The sequence below is a fragment of the Schistocerca cancellata genome, chromosome 4 (genome assembly GCF_023864275.1).
Source record: "Schistocerca cancellata isolate TAMUIC-IGC-003103 chromosome 4, iqSchCanc2.1, whole genome shotgun sequence".
Lineage (NCBI taxonomy): Eukaryota > Metazoa > Arthropoda > Insecta > Orthoptera > Acrididae > Schistocerca > Schistocerca cancellata.
Window position 1 is genome coordinate 167,182,630 of NC_064629.1, and position 12,858 is coordinate 167,195,487.

A 12,858-nucleotide genomic window follows, 5' to 3' on the forward strand; every position below is an offset into this window, starting at 1 on the left:
ATGGTGCCAAGTGCCATTATTTTTCTCAAAGTTTTTTTTATATAAATGATTTTAAATTGTAATGCCAAGTTAACTTACAGGGTGTTTCAAAAATGACCGGTATATTTGAAACGGCAATAAAAACTAAACGAGCAGCGATAGAAATACACCGTTTGTTGCAATATGCTTGGGACAACAGTACATTTTCAGGCAGACAAACTTTCGAAATTACAGTAGTTACAATTTTCAACATCAGATGGCGCTGCGGTCTGGGAAACTCTATAATACGATATTTTCCACATATCCACCATGCGTAGCAATAATATGGCGTAGTCTCTGAATGAAATTACCCGAAACCTTTGACAACGTGTCTGGCGGAATGGCTTCACATGCAGATGAGATGTACTGCTTCAGCTGTTCAATTGTTTCTGGATTCTGGCGGTACACCTGGTCTTTCAAGTGTCCCCACAGTAAGAAGTCACAGGGGTTCATGTCTGGCGAATAGGGAGGCCAATCCACGCCGCCTCCTGTATGTTTCGGATAGCCCAAAGCAATCACACGATCATCGAAATATTCATTCAGGAAATTAAAGACGTCGGCCGTGCGATGTGGCCAGGCACCATCTTGCATAAACCACGAGGTGTTCGCAGTGTCGTCTAAGGCAGTTTGTACCGCCACAAATTCACGAAGAATGTCCAGATAGCGTGATGCAGTAATCATTTCGGATCTGAAAAATGGGCCAATGATTCCTTTGGAAGAAATGGCGGCCCAGACCAGTACTTTTTGAGGATGCAGGGACGATGGGACTGCAACATGGGGCTTTTCGGTTCCCCATATGCGCCAGTTCTGTTTATTGACGAAGCCATCCAGGTAAAAATAAGCTTCGTCAGTAAACCAAATGCTGCCCACATGCATATCGCCGTCATCAATCCTGTGCACTATATCGTTAGCGAATGTCTCTCGTGCAGCAATGGTAGCGGCGCTGAGGGGTTGCCGCATTTGAATTTTGTATGGATAGAGGTGTAAACTCTGGCGCATGAGACGATACGTGGACGTTGGCGTCATTTGGACCGCAGCTGCAACACGGCGAACGGAAACCCGAGGCCGCTGTTGGATCACCTGCTGCACTAGCTGCGCGTTGCCCTCTGTGGTTGCCGTACGCGGTCGCCCTACCTTTCCAGTACGTTCATCCGTCACGTTCCCAGTCCGTTGAAATTTTTCAAACAGATCCTTTATTGTATCGCTTTTCGGTCCTTTGGTTACATTAAACCTCCGTTGAAAATTTCGTCTTGTTGCAACAACACTGTGTTCTAGGCGGTGGAATTCCAACACCAGAAAAATCTGGAATAAACCATGTTGTCTACAGCACACTTGCATGTTGTGAACAGCACACGCTTACAGCAGAAAGACGACGTACAGAATGGCGCACCCACAGACTGCGTTGTCTTCTATATCTTTCACATCACTTGCAGCGCCATCTGTTGTTGAAAATTGTAACTACTGTAATTTCGAAAGTTTGTCCACCTGAAAATGTACTGTTGTCCCAAGCATATTGCAACAAACGGTGTATTTCTATCGCTGCTCGTTTAGTTTTTATTGCCGTTTCAAATATACCAGTCATTTTTGAAACACCCTGTATTATTGGATCTTGGTCTGTGGAGTAAAATCTTTTAAAGCACCATTGTAATTTGTTCTTGCAGAAGAAATTTCTCTTATTTTATGGTGCCAAGTTGCCATTATTATTATTTTTTTAGGTTATTACTGCTCTTAATGTTTTCCGATTTTATGGTGCCAAGTGTCATTATCATTCTTAAAGGTTTTTGTAAATGATCTTAAGTTGTAAATTATTCTCGATCTTAAGTTGTATTGCCAAGTTAACTTATTATTGGATTTTGTCTCTTGGGTAAACTCTAAAAGCACTATTGTAAAAGGTTCTTTGATTTTATGGTGGCAAGCTGCCGTTATTGTTTTTAAAGCTCATTCTTTTAACCATTTGTTAAGTTCTGTAAGTTATATGATTTTGTTGTTAGATAAAAGAGTTTAGTATTGGCAATTTAATAAATTGCGTACAGAGTCTGCTGTTTGGATATTATTGGGTAGAAATCCTTGGATAGTTGTCCTATAAGAACACACATTCCAGAGTCGATACTGCAAAATGTAATGTAGCCACATTATTGATGCTGTTCCTGTGTTCTTGTTGTAAATACACAGGCAGTATGCAATGATGACATTTTCTGAAGAGAACTTGATACTAAGGTGACTTCCATTATTTGTATAGCCGGAGTACTAAGAAACTTACGAGTTTGAGATATGTTTTTAATACACGTGACATATGTGCCAAATACGAGCCCATTTGCAGTTGTAGAGTCGGTCAAAGTGGATTGGATATTCTGTCCAGATCTCCTGGAAGCTCTCCAGGACTTAAATTGATCTAAGTACTGAAAGAGAAATGCCAGTTTAAGTACTTTGTATCTTATTTATTTACGAAAGTAAAAATACAGAAGAAACACTGTGTATATTGAGAGTTAAGGACAGCACTTTTAGTACTGATTAGAAGGGATGGTTAATAGTGGAAGCCGCTCTTGAAGCCTTCATCGAAGCCGAAACCGGCACCGTGGCCGCCGTCGTGGGCAGCGTGTCCGTCTCCGTGCCCATATCCGTGATATCCGTGGCGGTGCGCGTTGGTCTGCGCGGTCTGCGCCGCTGCGGCCGCGCGCACGGTGGCGCGCTGCGTGGCAGCCAGGTCTGCGCGCGCGTCGTCCAGCTGGGCCTGTGCCTGCGAGAGGCGCGTGCGCGCAGCTGCCACCATGCCGCTCTGCGACGCCAGCTCGGCCTGCGCCTCCTGAGCGGCGCGAGCCGCCTGGTCCGCCGACAGCTGCGCCGCGTTCACAGCTGCGGACGCTGCGCGCACCTCCTGCTGCGCCTGTGCCGACGCCTGCTGGGCCGTCGTCGCCGCGCGCTGTGCCTGAGCCAGCTGCTGCAGCTCAGACTCCAGCTGCGCGTGCGCATCCCGTGCTGCGCGCTCCAGGTTCGAGACGATTGCCTGCCAGAGGATATGCATTTCAGGTTTCGTACACGGTGAATAATTACAACTGTGCAAAATTTATCCCCTAAAAATATTCCACAGGATCATTTTCTGTGTGAAAAAATATCTAAAGGCCAGCCTGAGTTTCCTAGAATACAGGTGGCAGGGGTAAAATACAGGAAGCGAAATGCTATTTACAATTTATACAGAAACCAGATGGCAGTTATAAGAGTCGAGGAACATGAAAGGGAAGCAGTGGTTGGGAAGGGAGTGAGACAGGGTTGTAGCCTCTCCCCTATGTTATTCAATCTGTATATTGAGCAAGCAGCAAAGGAAACAAAAGGAAAGCTCGGAGTAGGTATTAAAATCCATGGAGAAGAAATAAAAACTTAGCAAAGGACTTGGAAGAGCAGTTGAATGGAATGGACAGTGTCTTGAAAGGAGGATATAAGATGAACATCAACAAAAGCAAAACGAGGATAATGGAACGTAGTCGAATTCAGTCGGGTGATGCTGAGGGAATTAGATTAGGAAATGAGACACTTAAAGTAGTAAAGGAGTTTTGCTATTTGGGGAGCAAAATAACCGATGATGGTCGAAGTAGAGAGGATATAAAATGTAGACTGGCATTGGCAAGGAAAGCGTTTCTGAAGAAGAGAAATTTGTTAACATCGAGTATAGATTTAGTGTCAGGAAGTTGTTTCTGAAAGTAATTGTATGGAGTGTAGCTGTCCGTGTATGGAAGTGAAACATGGACGATAAATAGTTTGGACAAGAAGAGAATAGAAGCTTTCGAAATGTGGTGCTACAGAAGAATGCAGAAGATTAGATGGGTAGATCACATAACTATTGACGAGGTATTGAACAGAATTGTCGAGAAGAGGAGTTTGTGGCACAACTTGACTAGTAGAAGGGATCGGTTGGTAGGACATGTTCAGAGGCATCAAGGGATCACCAATTTAGTATTGGCGGGCAGCGTGGAGGGTAAAAATCGTAGAGGGAGACCAAGTGATTAATACAATAAGCAGATTCAGAAGGATGTAGGTTGCAGTAGGTATGAGGAGATGAAGAAGCTCGTACAGGATAGAGTAGCATGCAGAGCTGCATCAAACCAGTCTCAGGACTGAAGACCACAACAACAACAGGTAAGTACAGTTAAGGTCAATACGAATGCTCACAGGTCTGTCTGGCCCACTGAATAGCCTAACAGAGATGCTTTGAAACCTTAAGTGTTACATGATTGAAGATGGACACAGATTATCCACCCTTAAATGTAGAATGTATAAATATACAACCCCTTGCATACGACTCCTGTAGGGATCGCAAACATGAGATTAGGTTAATTGCTGTGCACACATAGACTTTTAAGCAATCATTGTTTATGTATCCCATACATGAATGGAACGGGAAGAAGCCTTAATGAGTGGTACAACAGGATGCACTCTGAGACATGCACGTCACAGTGGTGTACAGAGTTTATATGTAGATGCAGATTTCCTGCCTCTGTAGACTAAGTTTTCATATGTACTTCATAAACCTCTATGTAATGCACAGCAGAATGTATTTTGTACCGGTATTAGTTACTCCCTGTTTTATCCATTTGCATATGCTGCAAGGAAGGAACGACTCTTGACATCTGTCACTTATGTTTTTTCTCATGATTCTGACTCAAGATATATAACACAGGCAGTATAACTGGTAAAAAATCTACACCGAACGTCGGTCCTCTAACTGTATCAGGCATTTTCTGTGAAAGAGGTTAACTGCCTTCTGATGATACTGGAGAAATTCCATGAAAATCTATTTTCTGTTTTTTCAGGTATTCTCTCCATGTATCTAAATAATCCACTTGTTTTCCATCGTATTGATTTAATATGCTCATTTCATTTTGTGTCACTTCATTATGAATGACTGTAAAATTTGCTCACCATTTTGTAATACAATACTATTGGATTCTCCTGTTTCTGAACATCATCATTCCTAGTCAAAGTCATTAATGTTTGTGAGTTTTGTTGCTGTCAACACACACGGAATTCTTTCAAATCCTTAGAGTGCAAAAAACTAGGTGAGGAGAAGTGGTAATGTACAAGTACTCGATCAGCAGATTATACATCAATGTCTCAGACCAAATATCGAACCTCCCCACATCAGTGCTTGTTGAAGCCCCAAGCAACACAAGCTGCAACTTAGGGTATCAAGCTTAGAAGAGCGCCAAAGGTGCCACAATTTTAGGTGTTCTGTACAGGACTCATCACGACTAGTAGCGGCCATTGAGTGAGAGCACATTTCACTACTGACAATAACTGGAGCATGGTATGGTGATAGTAAATGCAATGATCCCAATTTTCTTAAATATGCATAGCACAAACTGAGAAATAAAATATGTCATGTATACTTATTGGTTTCCTACTGACAAAATATTTCGAAATAAATAAATAAACCCATGTATTGTGTGGACATTTTAACATGGTGGTTTTCTAAGATGGTGTCTTGAAATATTGTTGTGTAAGGTGCCAGTAGAGGTCACACTCATACTACCTCATTCATGACACTGCCTACGTCAACAAGCAATTGAATGACTGTCATCACTGAATGCTTTGTGTACTTTGTTTTTCTTAGAGTTGTCCCCTTTTCTCATTTCAAAATGAGTGAAGAGGCTAATCCCGGTCCTTCGTGGACTTCGGTACTAACTTTCACGACAACAGAACAGACTGGTGACTGATTTTATCCTGTATGAGTCCTGTTTTTGCGTTAGCAATAATCACAGATGTAGGCTGCCAGCCATGTGAGACAGAGTTGGGGCTCATTTCCCCGCACCTTTCCTCTACAAGTGATGACTTAAGTTCTTGTTTATTTATGCTTGTGATCCACTGCCACCTAAAGTGCCTGCACTATACACATTCACCTCGAAATACATATAACCATGATGCGACGAATGACCAGACTTGTATGAGAGTTTCAATGCTTAGCTTATTTCACAATTATCAATTAATGAGCGAGATATTAACAGCAGTACACATTGTGATATCCCACAGCTGGTTCTTAGTTCTCATTTACTTTCCTTTTGGGCACTACGCTTGTCTCCTGCAGCTGCCAGAGCAACCCACCTGCTTTCCGGCGAGCGCAGCCTGCGCCGTGGCTGCTGCGGCGGCGGCGTTCTGAGCCAGGCTCTGCTTGGCCTGGAAGGCCGCCTGTCCACCCGCCACGTGCTGGCCGGCCACTGCCCTGTGCGCGGCATCCACGGCGCCCTGTGCGATGCTCACCAGGCCTGCACCCACGCTGTGTCCGTGTCCGTGTCCGTGCCCGTGGCCAGATCCGTAGCCGTGCCCGTAGCTGTGGCTGCCGTAGCTGCGGGACTCTGCGCCCTCAGCGTCCATGTCGTCCTTTCTCACCTGGCGACATACCTCCTGGCTTCAAAAACTCACCTACTTCCTTTTAGATTACATAAATATGCTTCTTAATTTAAAAATAAACAAATACACTCTTATCCATATACTGAGACAGCATTGAGAAGCAAGAACATTATGAGTTGCCATGATAATCTCTTCATATTCTGAGCTCAGATGTTATGAGGTGTCCCGATCTGCATTATCTCCTCCACACTTGTGCTCTTGCCTAATGAAGATTCTTTTTAATCCACAGCTTTCAATAAACACATATCGCTTATCTCCGATTTGACTATGTCAAACAGCAAGAAAAGTTGAATCATATAACAATAACATCGATAAGTCACAGAATCAGTTGACATACACAAATATCTAGGTGTAACAATTTGCTGGGATATGAAATGGAATTATCACATAGATTCAGACTGAAGTTTATTGTCAGGATAGTGAGAAAATGCGGTCAATGTAGAAAGAAAACTGCTTACAAATCACTTGTGCATCCCATCATATGATACTGCTCAAGTGTGTGGCTCTCATACGAAACCAGACTAATAGCGGGTATTGAACATATATGAAGAAAAGTGGCACGAATGTTCACAAGTATGTTTGATTCAGAGGAGAGCGCAACGGAAATGTCGAAAAACCTAGATTGACAGATGTTTGAAGATCGACTCCAGTTATCCTGCGAAAGACTACTTATAAAATTTCAAGAACCCATGTTAAGTGAAAATCAAGCTATATTCGGCCCCTTCCCCCCCCCCCCCCTCCCTCCATTGTATTGCTCCTGTATGGACCATGTAGACAAACTTAGACTGATTATCGCAACCACAGGCGCATAGGCATTAAAGCAGTCATTATTCCGTCCTCCATAAGCGATTGCAATCAAAAGAAACCCTTCATGTGGTACCATGCTAAGAACTGTCTGCCATGCACTTGACAGTGGTTTACGTGGTGTGAACGTAGATTTAGATGCGGATATGGTTCAGTAATATATTCCTGCCCGAGAGAAGTCTACTGCTATCAAACTTAGGCCTTAATTTGCGGAAGACATTTCTGAGAAAGTGTGTCTGGAGCACAGCTTGGTACATTACTGGGGAATGGACTATGGGAAAACCGGAGCAGAAGAAAATCGAAGCATTTGAGACGTGGTGCTACAGATAAATGTTGAAAATTAGGTAGACTGATAAGGTACGGATGAGGAGATTCTCTGCAGAATCGGTGAAGAAAGGAATATATGAAAAACACTGACAAGAAGAGGGGACAGGATGCTACGACATCTGTTAAGACACCAGGGATAACTTCCATGGCAATAGAGGGAACTGTGGGGGTAAAAACTGTAGAGGAAGATAGAGATTGGAATACATCCTGCAAATAATTTAGGAGGTAGGCTGCGAGGAGGTTTGTCGCCGACTAATATTTCCAGTCTGCCAGTGGCAGTTATACGTTATTATTTGGTAAATAAAACTAGAACTTACAGAATATAGAACCAATTTTCTGAGTAGATTTAAGATGTTCTAGAAGACAGAACTCACTATGTCGTTCTTAATGCAACCAAATCGTCATATGTAAAAGCTACTTCGAGAGTATTTCTTGACAGTGTTATACCGCTATTACTGTTCGCGAAATACAGTATATAAACGATCTGGTGAATAACTTCGTAGACTTCCTGAAGCCATTCGCGGACGATGCTCATGTATATTGGGAAGCTGCAACGCCAGAAAACTGCAGCGAAATGCAGCGAGATTCTGCAGGATCGACGCTTCGTGTAGGGACTGGCAGCTCAATGTAAGTAAGGAGAACGTACTGCTCATAGGCAGAAAGATCGATTACTATTCGATTACACTGATGAGATGATGATGATGAGGTCCCATACTCCGAGGAGCGTAGGGGACGATGTGGGAGACCCGCAGCGCTGTACTACATCTACATCTACATCTACATGATTACTCTGCAATTCACATTTAAGTGCTTGGCAGAGGGCTCATCGAACCACAATCACACCATCTCTCTACGATTCCACTCCCGAACAGCGCCCGGGAAGAACGAACACCTAAACCTTTCTGTTCGAGCTCTGATTTCTCTTATTTTATTTTGATGATCATTCCTACCTATGTAGGTTGGGCTCAACAAAATATTTTCGCATTCGGAAGAGAAAGTTGGTGACTGAAATTTCGTAAATAGATCTCGCCGTGACGAAAAACGTCTTTGCTTTAATGACTTCCATCCCACTCTCGTATCATATCTGCCACACTCTCTCCCCTATTACGAGATAATACAAAACGAGCTGCCCTTTTTTGCACCCTTTCGATGCCCTCCGTCAATCACACCTGGTAAGGATCCCACGCCGCGCAGCAATATTCTAACAGAGGACGAACGAGTGTAGTGTAAGCTGTCTCTTTAGTGGACATGTTACATCTTCTAAGTGTCCTGCCAATGAAATGCAACCTTTGGCTCGCCTTCCCCACAATATTATCTATGTGGTCTTTCCAACTGAAGTTGTTCGTAATTTTTACACCAATGTACTTAGTTGAATTGACAGCCTTGAGAATTGTACTATTTATCGAGTAATCGAATTCCAACGGATTTCTTTTGGAACTCATGTGGATCACCTCACACTTTTCGTTATTTAGCCTCAACTGCCACCCGCCACACCATACAGCAATCTTTTCTAAATCGTTTTGCAACTGATACTGGTCTTCGTATGATGATGAAAACGACACAATAACACCCAGTCATCTCGAGGCAGGAAAAATCCCTGACCCCGCCGGGAATCGAACTCAGGACCCCGTGCGCGGGAAGCGAGAACGCTACCGCAAGACCACGAGCTACGGACCTTTATTGGGGGATAAATAACTGAAAACAGCAGCAACAGTGAAGTGTCTGGGAGTAACCATATGACCTAAGGTGGAACAAACGCGCAAAAGTAGTTGTGAAGAAGTCCGACGCCAGACAATGTGAGGCCACCGGACCAAATATTTCTCATCTAAAAAGAGAGCACTGGTCGCTTTGGAGCGCAGAAGATGGTGTACAGCTAGAACCATATGGTCACATTACTCACCACCGCTGTCGTGTTGCTTCTACACCTTTATGGTGAGCATTCTGTGAAGACGCCTATCTTGCGAGACCACGCCTCTGTTCACAGGGTTTGACGAATATTCGTGCAGCCTATCGCCCCCTCGACTGACCCGCTAACTCACTCGAGCTTAAGCCCACTGAAAATGTCTGGGACTAATTCGATCTGAGGGTGAAACATAGCAGCCACATACAATGTGATAATTCTAAAGGATCAAATCATCAAAGAATGGCATAGGCGAACAAATGTTTGGGTTCTCTTCCTCGCCGAATTGTTGCCCTTATCGAGGTTAGAGGTATCGTTACACGATATTAGCATCATTTCTCCTGACGGGGACGAATTTTTCGTCCACTGTGCTAATGAGGCACATCTCGCGAAGTGATCAGGATGGTAAAATCGGGGATTACCAACTGTCGTTCTTTCTGCACACCATTGACGAATGGAACAGAAAAGTGGCACATTTTGCAAGGTTGCTTGCATGGTGTAGATGTAGAAGCAGTTTCCAGTTCGAGAAAGATTGTTGACTGAACACTTTGGTTAAAGATTGATTAATGAATGCCTTATTTTGAAAATGATTGTTTGCTCTCTTCATGAGATTCGGATATTCTTAGACAGGCATAGCGTGTCTTGTTCTAAAATCTCGGTTATGGAGAGATCAGGTACACAAGTACCAGTTTCGTATTGTTATCGGTTTGAATCCTGAGATGGCTTTGAACGTAAGCTTTACTAGTCCCGTAAACATCTACCTCACGATTCTAATATTATCACCACCTAAAATATTGCTCCTGTCATTGTTATGTGATGTCATAGAATGTCTTCTTTCATGATTTAAGATTAGATTACGACATCTACATCTACATTTATACTCCGCAAGCCGTTCAACGGTGTGTGGCGGAGGGCACTTTACGTGCCACTTCATTACCTCCCTTTCCTGTTCCAGTCGCGTGTGGTTCGCGGGAAGAACGACTGCCGGAAAGCCTCAGTGCGCGCTCGAATCTCTCTAATTTCACATTCGTGATCCCCTCGGGAGGTATGAGTAGGGGGAAACAATATATTCGATACCTCATCCAGAAACGCACCCTCTCGAAACCTGGACAGCAAGCTACACCACGATGCAGAGCGCCTCTCTTGCTGAGTGTGCCACTTGAGTTTGCTAAACACCTTCGTAACGCTATCACGCTTACCAAATAACCCTATGACGAAACGCGCCGCTCTTCTTTGGATCTTCTCAATCTCCTCTGTCAACCCGACCTGGTACGGATCCCACACTGATGAGCAATACTCTAGGTCGAACGAGTGTTTTGTAAGCATCTTGTCGTTTCAAAACCTATATGATTTGCAACCAAATGCTACAAAACATTCTGTTTGACACTTCAAGCGAAACTTGAGGAAGTTTAGCATACCTTAGAACAGAATTACACAGAACACATTGGGGTGTGGGATTGCTGCGTCTCAGACACTTCTGCACAGCGTACACAGGGAAAGCTTTCGACGTAAACAAGTACATATTCGTTTCCCACTTATGACAAACAGAAGAATTTTGGAAAACTACTTACCGTTGGCTCAAATGCTCCCACATCCTCCGCTGGTCTAGACAAGACGACACCTGCAAAGCAGTCGGAATTCGTAACTATATAGCTTAGAGCGGAATGATGATAACTCTTTTCAAATATTAAGTGTTTGTTTGTTAGAAACGGAAGTAGCAAATGAGATGAAAACTATATTGGTCAAAAAAAAAAAAAAACAGTCGTCTCGTAGAGGTACTTACTGACAAGGGCCAGAAGAAGTACTATCCTGGCGGCCATTTTGCTTCGGCGTGAACTGCAATCTGGAAACAGCAAAAGACAGCAATTGTTATCCTAAGCGCAAAATTAATAGGTTGTTAAATATTTTATCGCTACGTTAATATATGAACTGGTTAGGCTGGAAATAATTTGACTTTCACAGCGATTTTATAAAATATCACATATTCTTCTTGAACTATCTACTTTAAAGTTGCTTCGACTGAGGTCTTAAACTTATATCCTCAATCAGACAAACGGATAGTTCAAAGAAGATATAAATTGCTCCAAAACTATTTTTATAAAATGAATTGACTCAAGAGATGCTCGTGTACGGCATGGTTATATGAAATAAAAACATTATAGAGGCTACGTAAATGAGTTACTTGTGAAAGTCTACAGCTCCCTTCGCTCAGAGAACAGTCGTCAACATCTTCAATATCGACATTTGCTAATTCAGTTACTCTAACAGCGCTGACGTAATACTCTGATAATACTATAATACATTATATTAGTCAGTTTTACTTGGCGAGATAGGCTAGCAATAATTTAAAACGTAGGTAAGCGAGTACTGATCTACTGAAACACAGAAATAGCATTTCATCACAGAAATGTCGGTGCAGGGAAGTTAAGAGGGATGAAGGCGTGCTGCAGTGCTGAGGATCTTACCAAGAGCGGCTTCCTTTGCCCGGAGAGCTACGGCGAGTGATGTTCCAGCCAGCTCCCGGAGCTTTTATAGCTGCCTGCGAGCGCAAAAAGCGAACACACGCCGATCTGCCACCGCGTACCTCTGCAAAAGCGCCTCAAAGCCAACGGTCGATTTTCTCGCCGTACACAAAAACAGTTTCATTGTTCTCATCCCCGGCGTTCTACTTTTACGAGTCGCTACACGATCTGCAGGATCCGTTACTATACCAGATCGAACGATTCGTAGTGACTAGTTACATTTCGTAAGTACTCTTCATTATTTTTGTATACTAATATGCTTATCACCTTTGCTTTATATGTTTTGTCACGTTTTTCTTTAAGGTTCCTAGAAAATTCAGCTAATCGTTGTTATCATTTGACATTATTACCTATTTTAAGGCGATATTCATATTACAGAACATTGCTAGCAATAAAAGTATGTCAGTAGTACTTACGTTTTCAAAAACTGTTTACTATTTCTTCTTCTTCTTCTTCCTCTTTCCGGTAGCACCAAAGTGTTACAGTATACGAAGGATACGGGAAAGCTGGGAAAAGTTGCCGCCCTAAGGTAATATGGTATCATATAGAGGGTGGTCCATTGATCGTGATCAGGCCAAATATCTCACGAAATAAGCATCAAACGAAAAAACTACAGAGAACGAAACTCGTCTAGCTTGAAGGGGCAAACCAGATGGCGCTATGGTTGGCCCGCTCGATGGCGGTGCCATAGGTCAAACGGATATCAATTGCGTTTTTTAAAATAGGAACCCCCATTTTTTATTGCATATTCGTGTAGTACGTAAAGAAACATGAATGTTTTAGTTGGACCACTTTATTCGCTTTATGTTAACTGGCGCTTTAACAGTCACGAACGTATAAGTACGTGGTATCACGCAACATTCCGCCAGTGCAGACGCTATGTGCTTC

General features: G+C 43.0%; 1 protein-coding gene across 1 annotated transcript; it reads right to left on the reverse strand.

The window, feature by feature from the left end:
- Positions 1 to 2,469: 2,469 nt before the first annotated feature.
- On the reverse strand, positions 2,470 to 11,939 carry LOC126184538 (tol-Pal system protein TolA-like). Its single transcript, XM_049926947.1, has 5 exons — positions 11,914 to 11,939; positions 11,232 to 11,291; positions 11,020 to 11,069; positions 6,112 to 6,396; positions 2,470 to 3,022 (listed from the first exon to the last, which is right to left on the reverse strand). Exons 2-5 carry the CDS (start codon positions 11,266 to 11,268, stop codon positions 2,543 to 2,545), a joined length of 852 nt encoding a protein of 283 aa, XP_049782904.1. The 5' UTR covers positions 11,269 to 11,291; positions 11,914 to 11,939; the 3' UTR covers positions 2,470 to 2,542.
- Positions 11,940 to 12,858: the final 919 nt, after the last annotated feature.

Excerpts from the sequence above, each read along its gene's own strand:
- LOC126184538 (XM_049926947.1), bottom strand. The coding sequence starts at position 11,268 with ATGGCCGCCAGGATAGTACTTCTTCTGGCCCTTGTCA. Across the intron at positions 11,070-11,231 it reads ACTTCTTCTGGCCCTTGTCA|GTGTCGTCTTGTCTAGACCA; the intron begins GTAAGTACCTCT and ends ACTGCTTTGCAG. Across the intron at positions 3,023-6,111 it reads CTGCGCTCGCCGGAAAGCAG|GCAATCGTCTCGAACCTGGA; the intron begins GTGGGTTGCTCT and ends ATCCTCTGGCAG.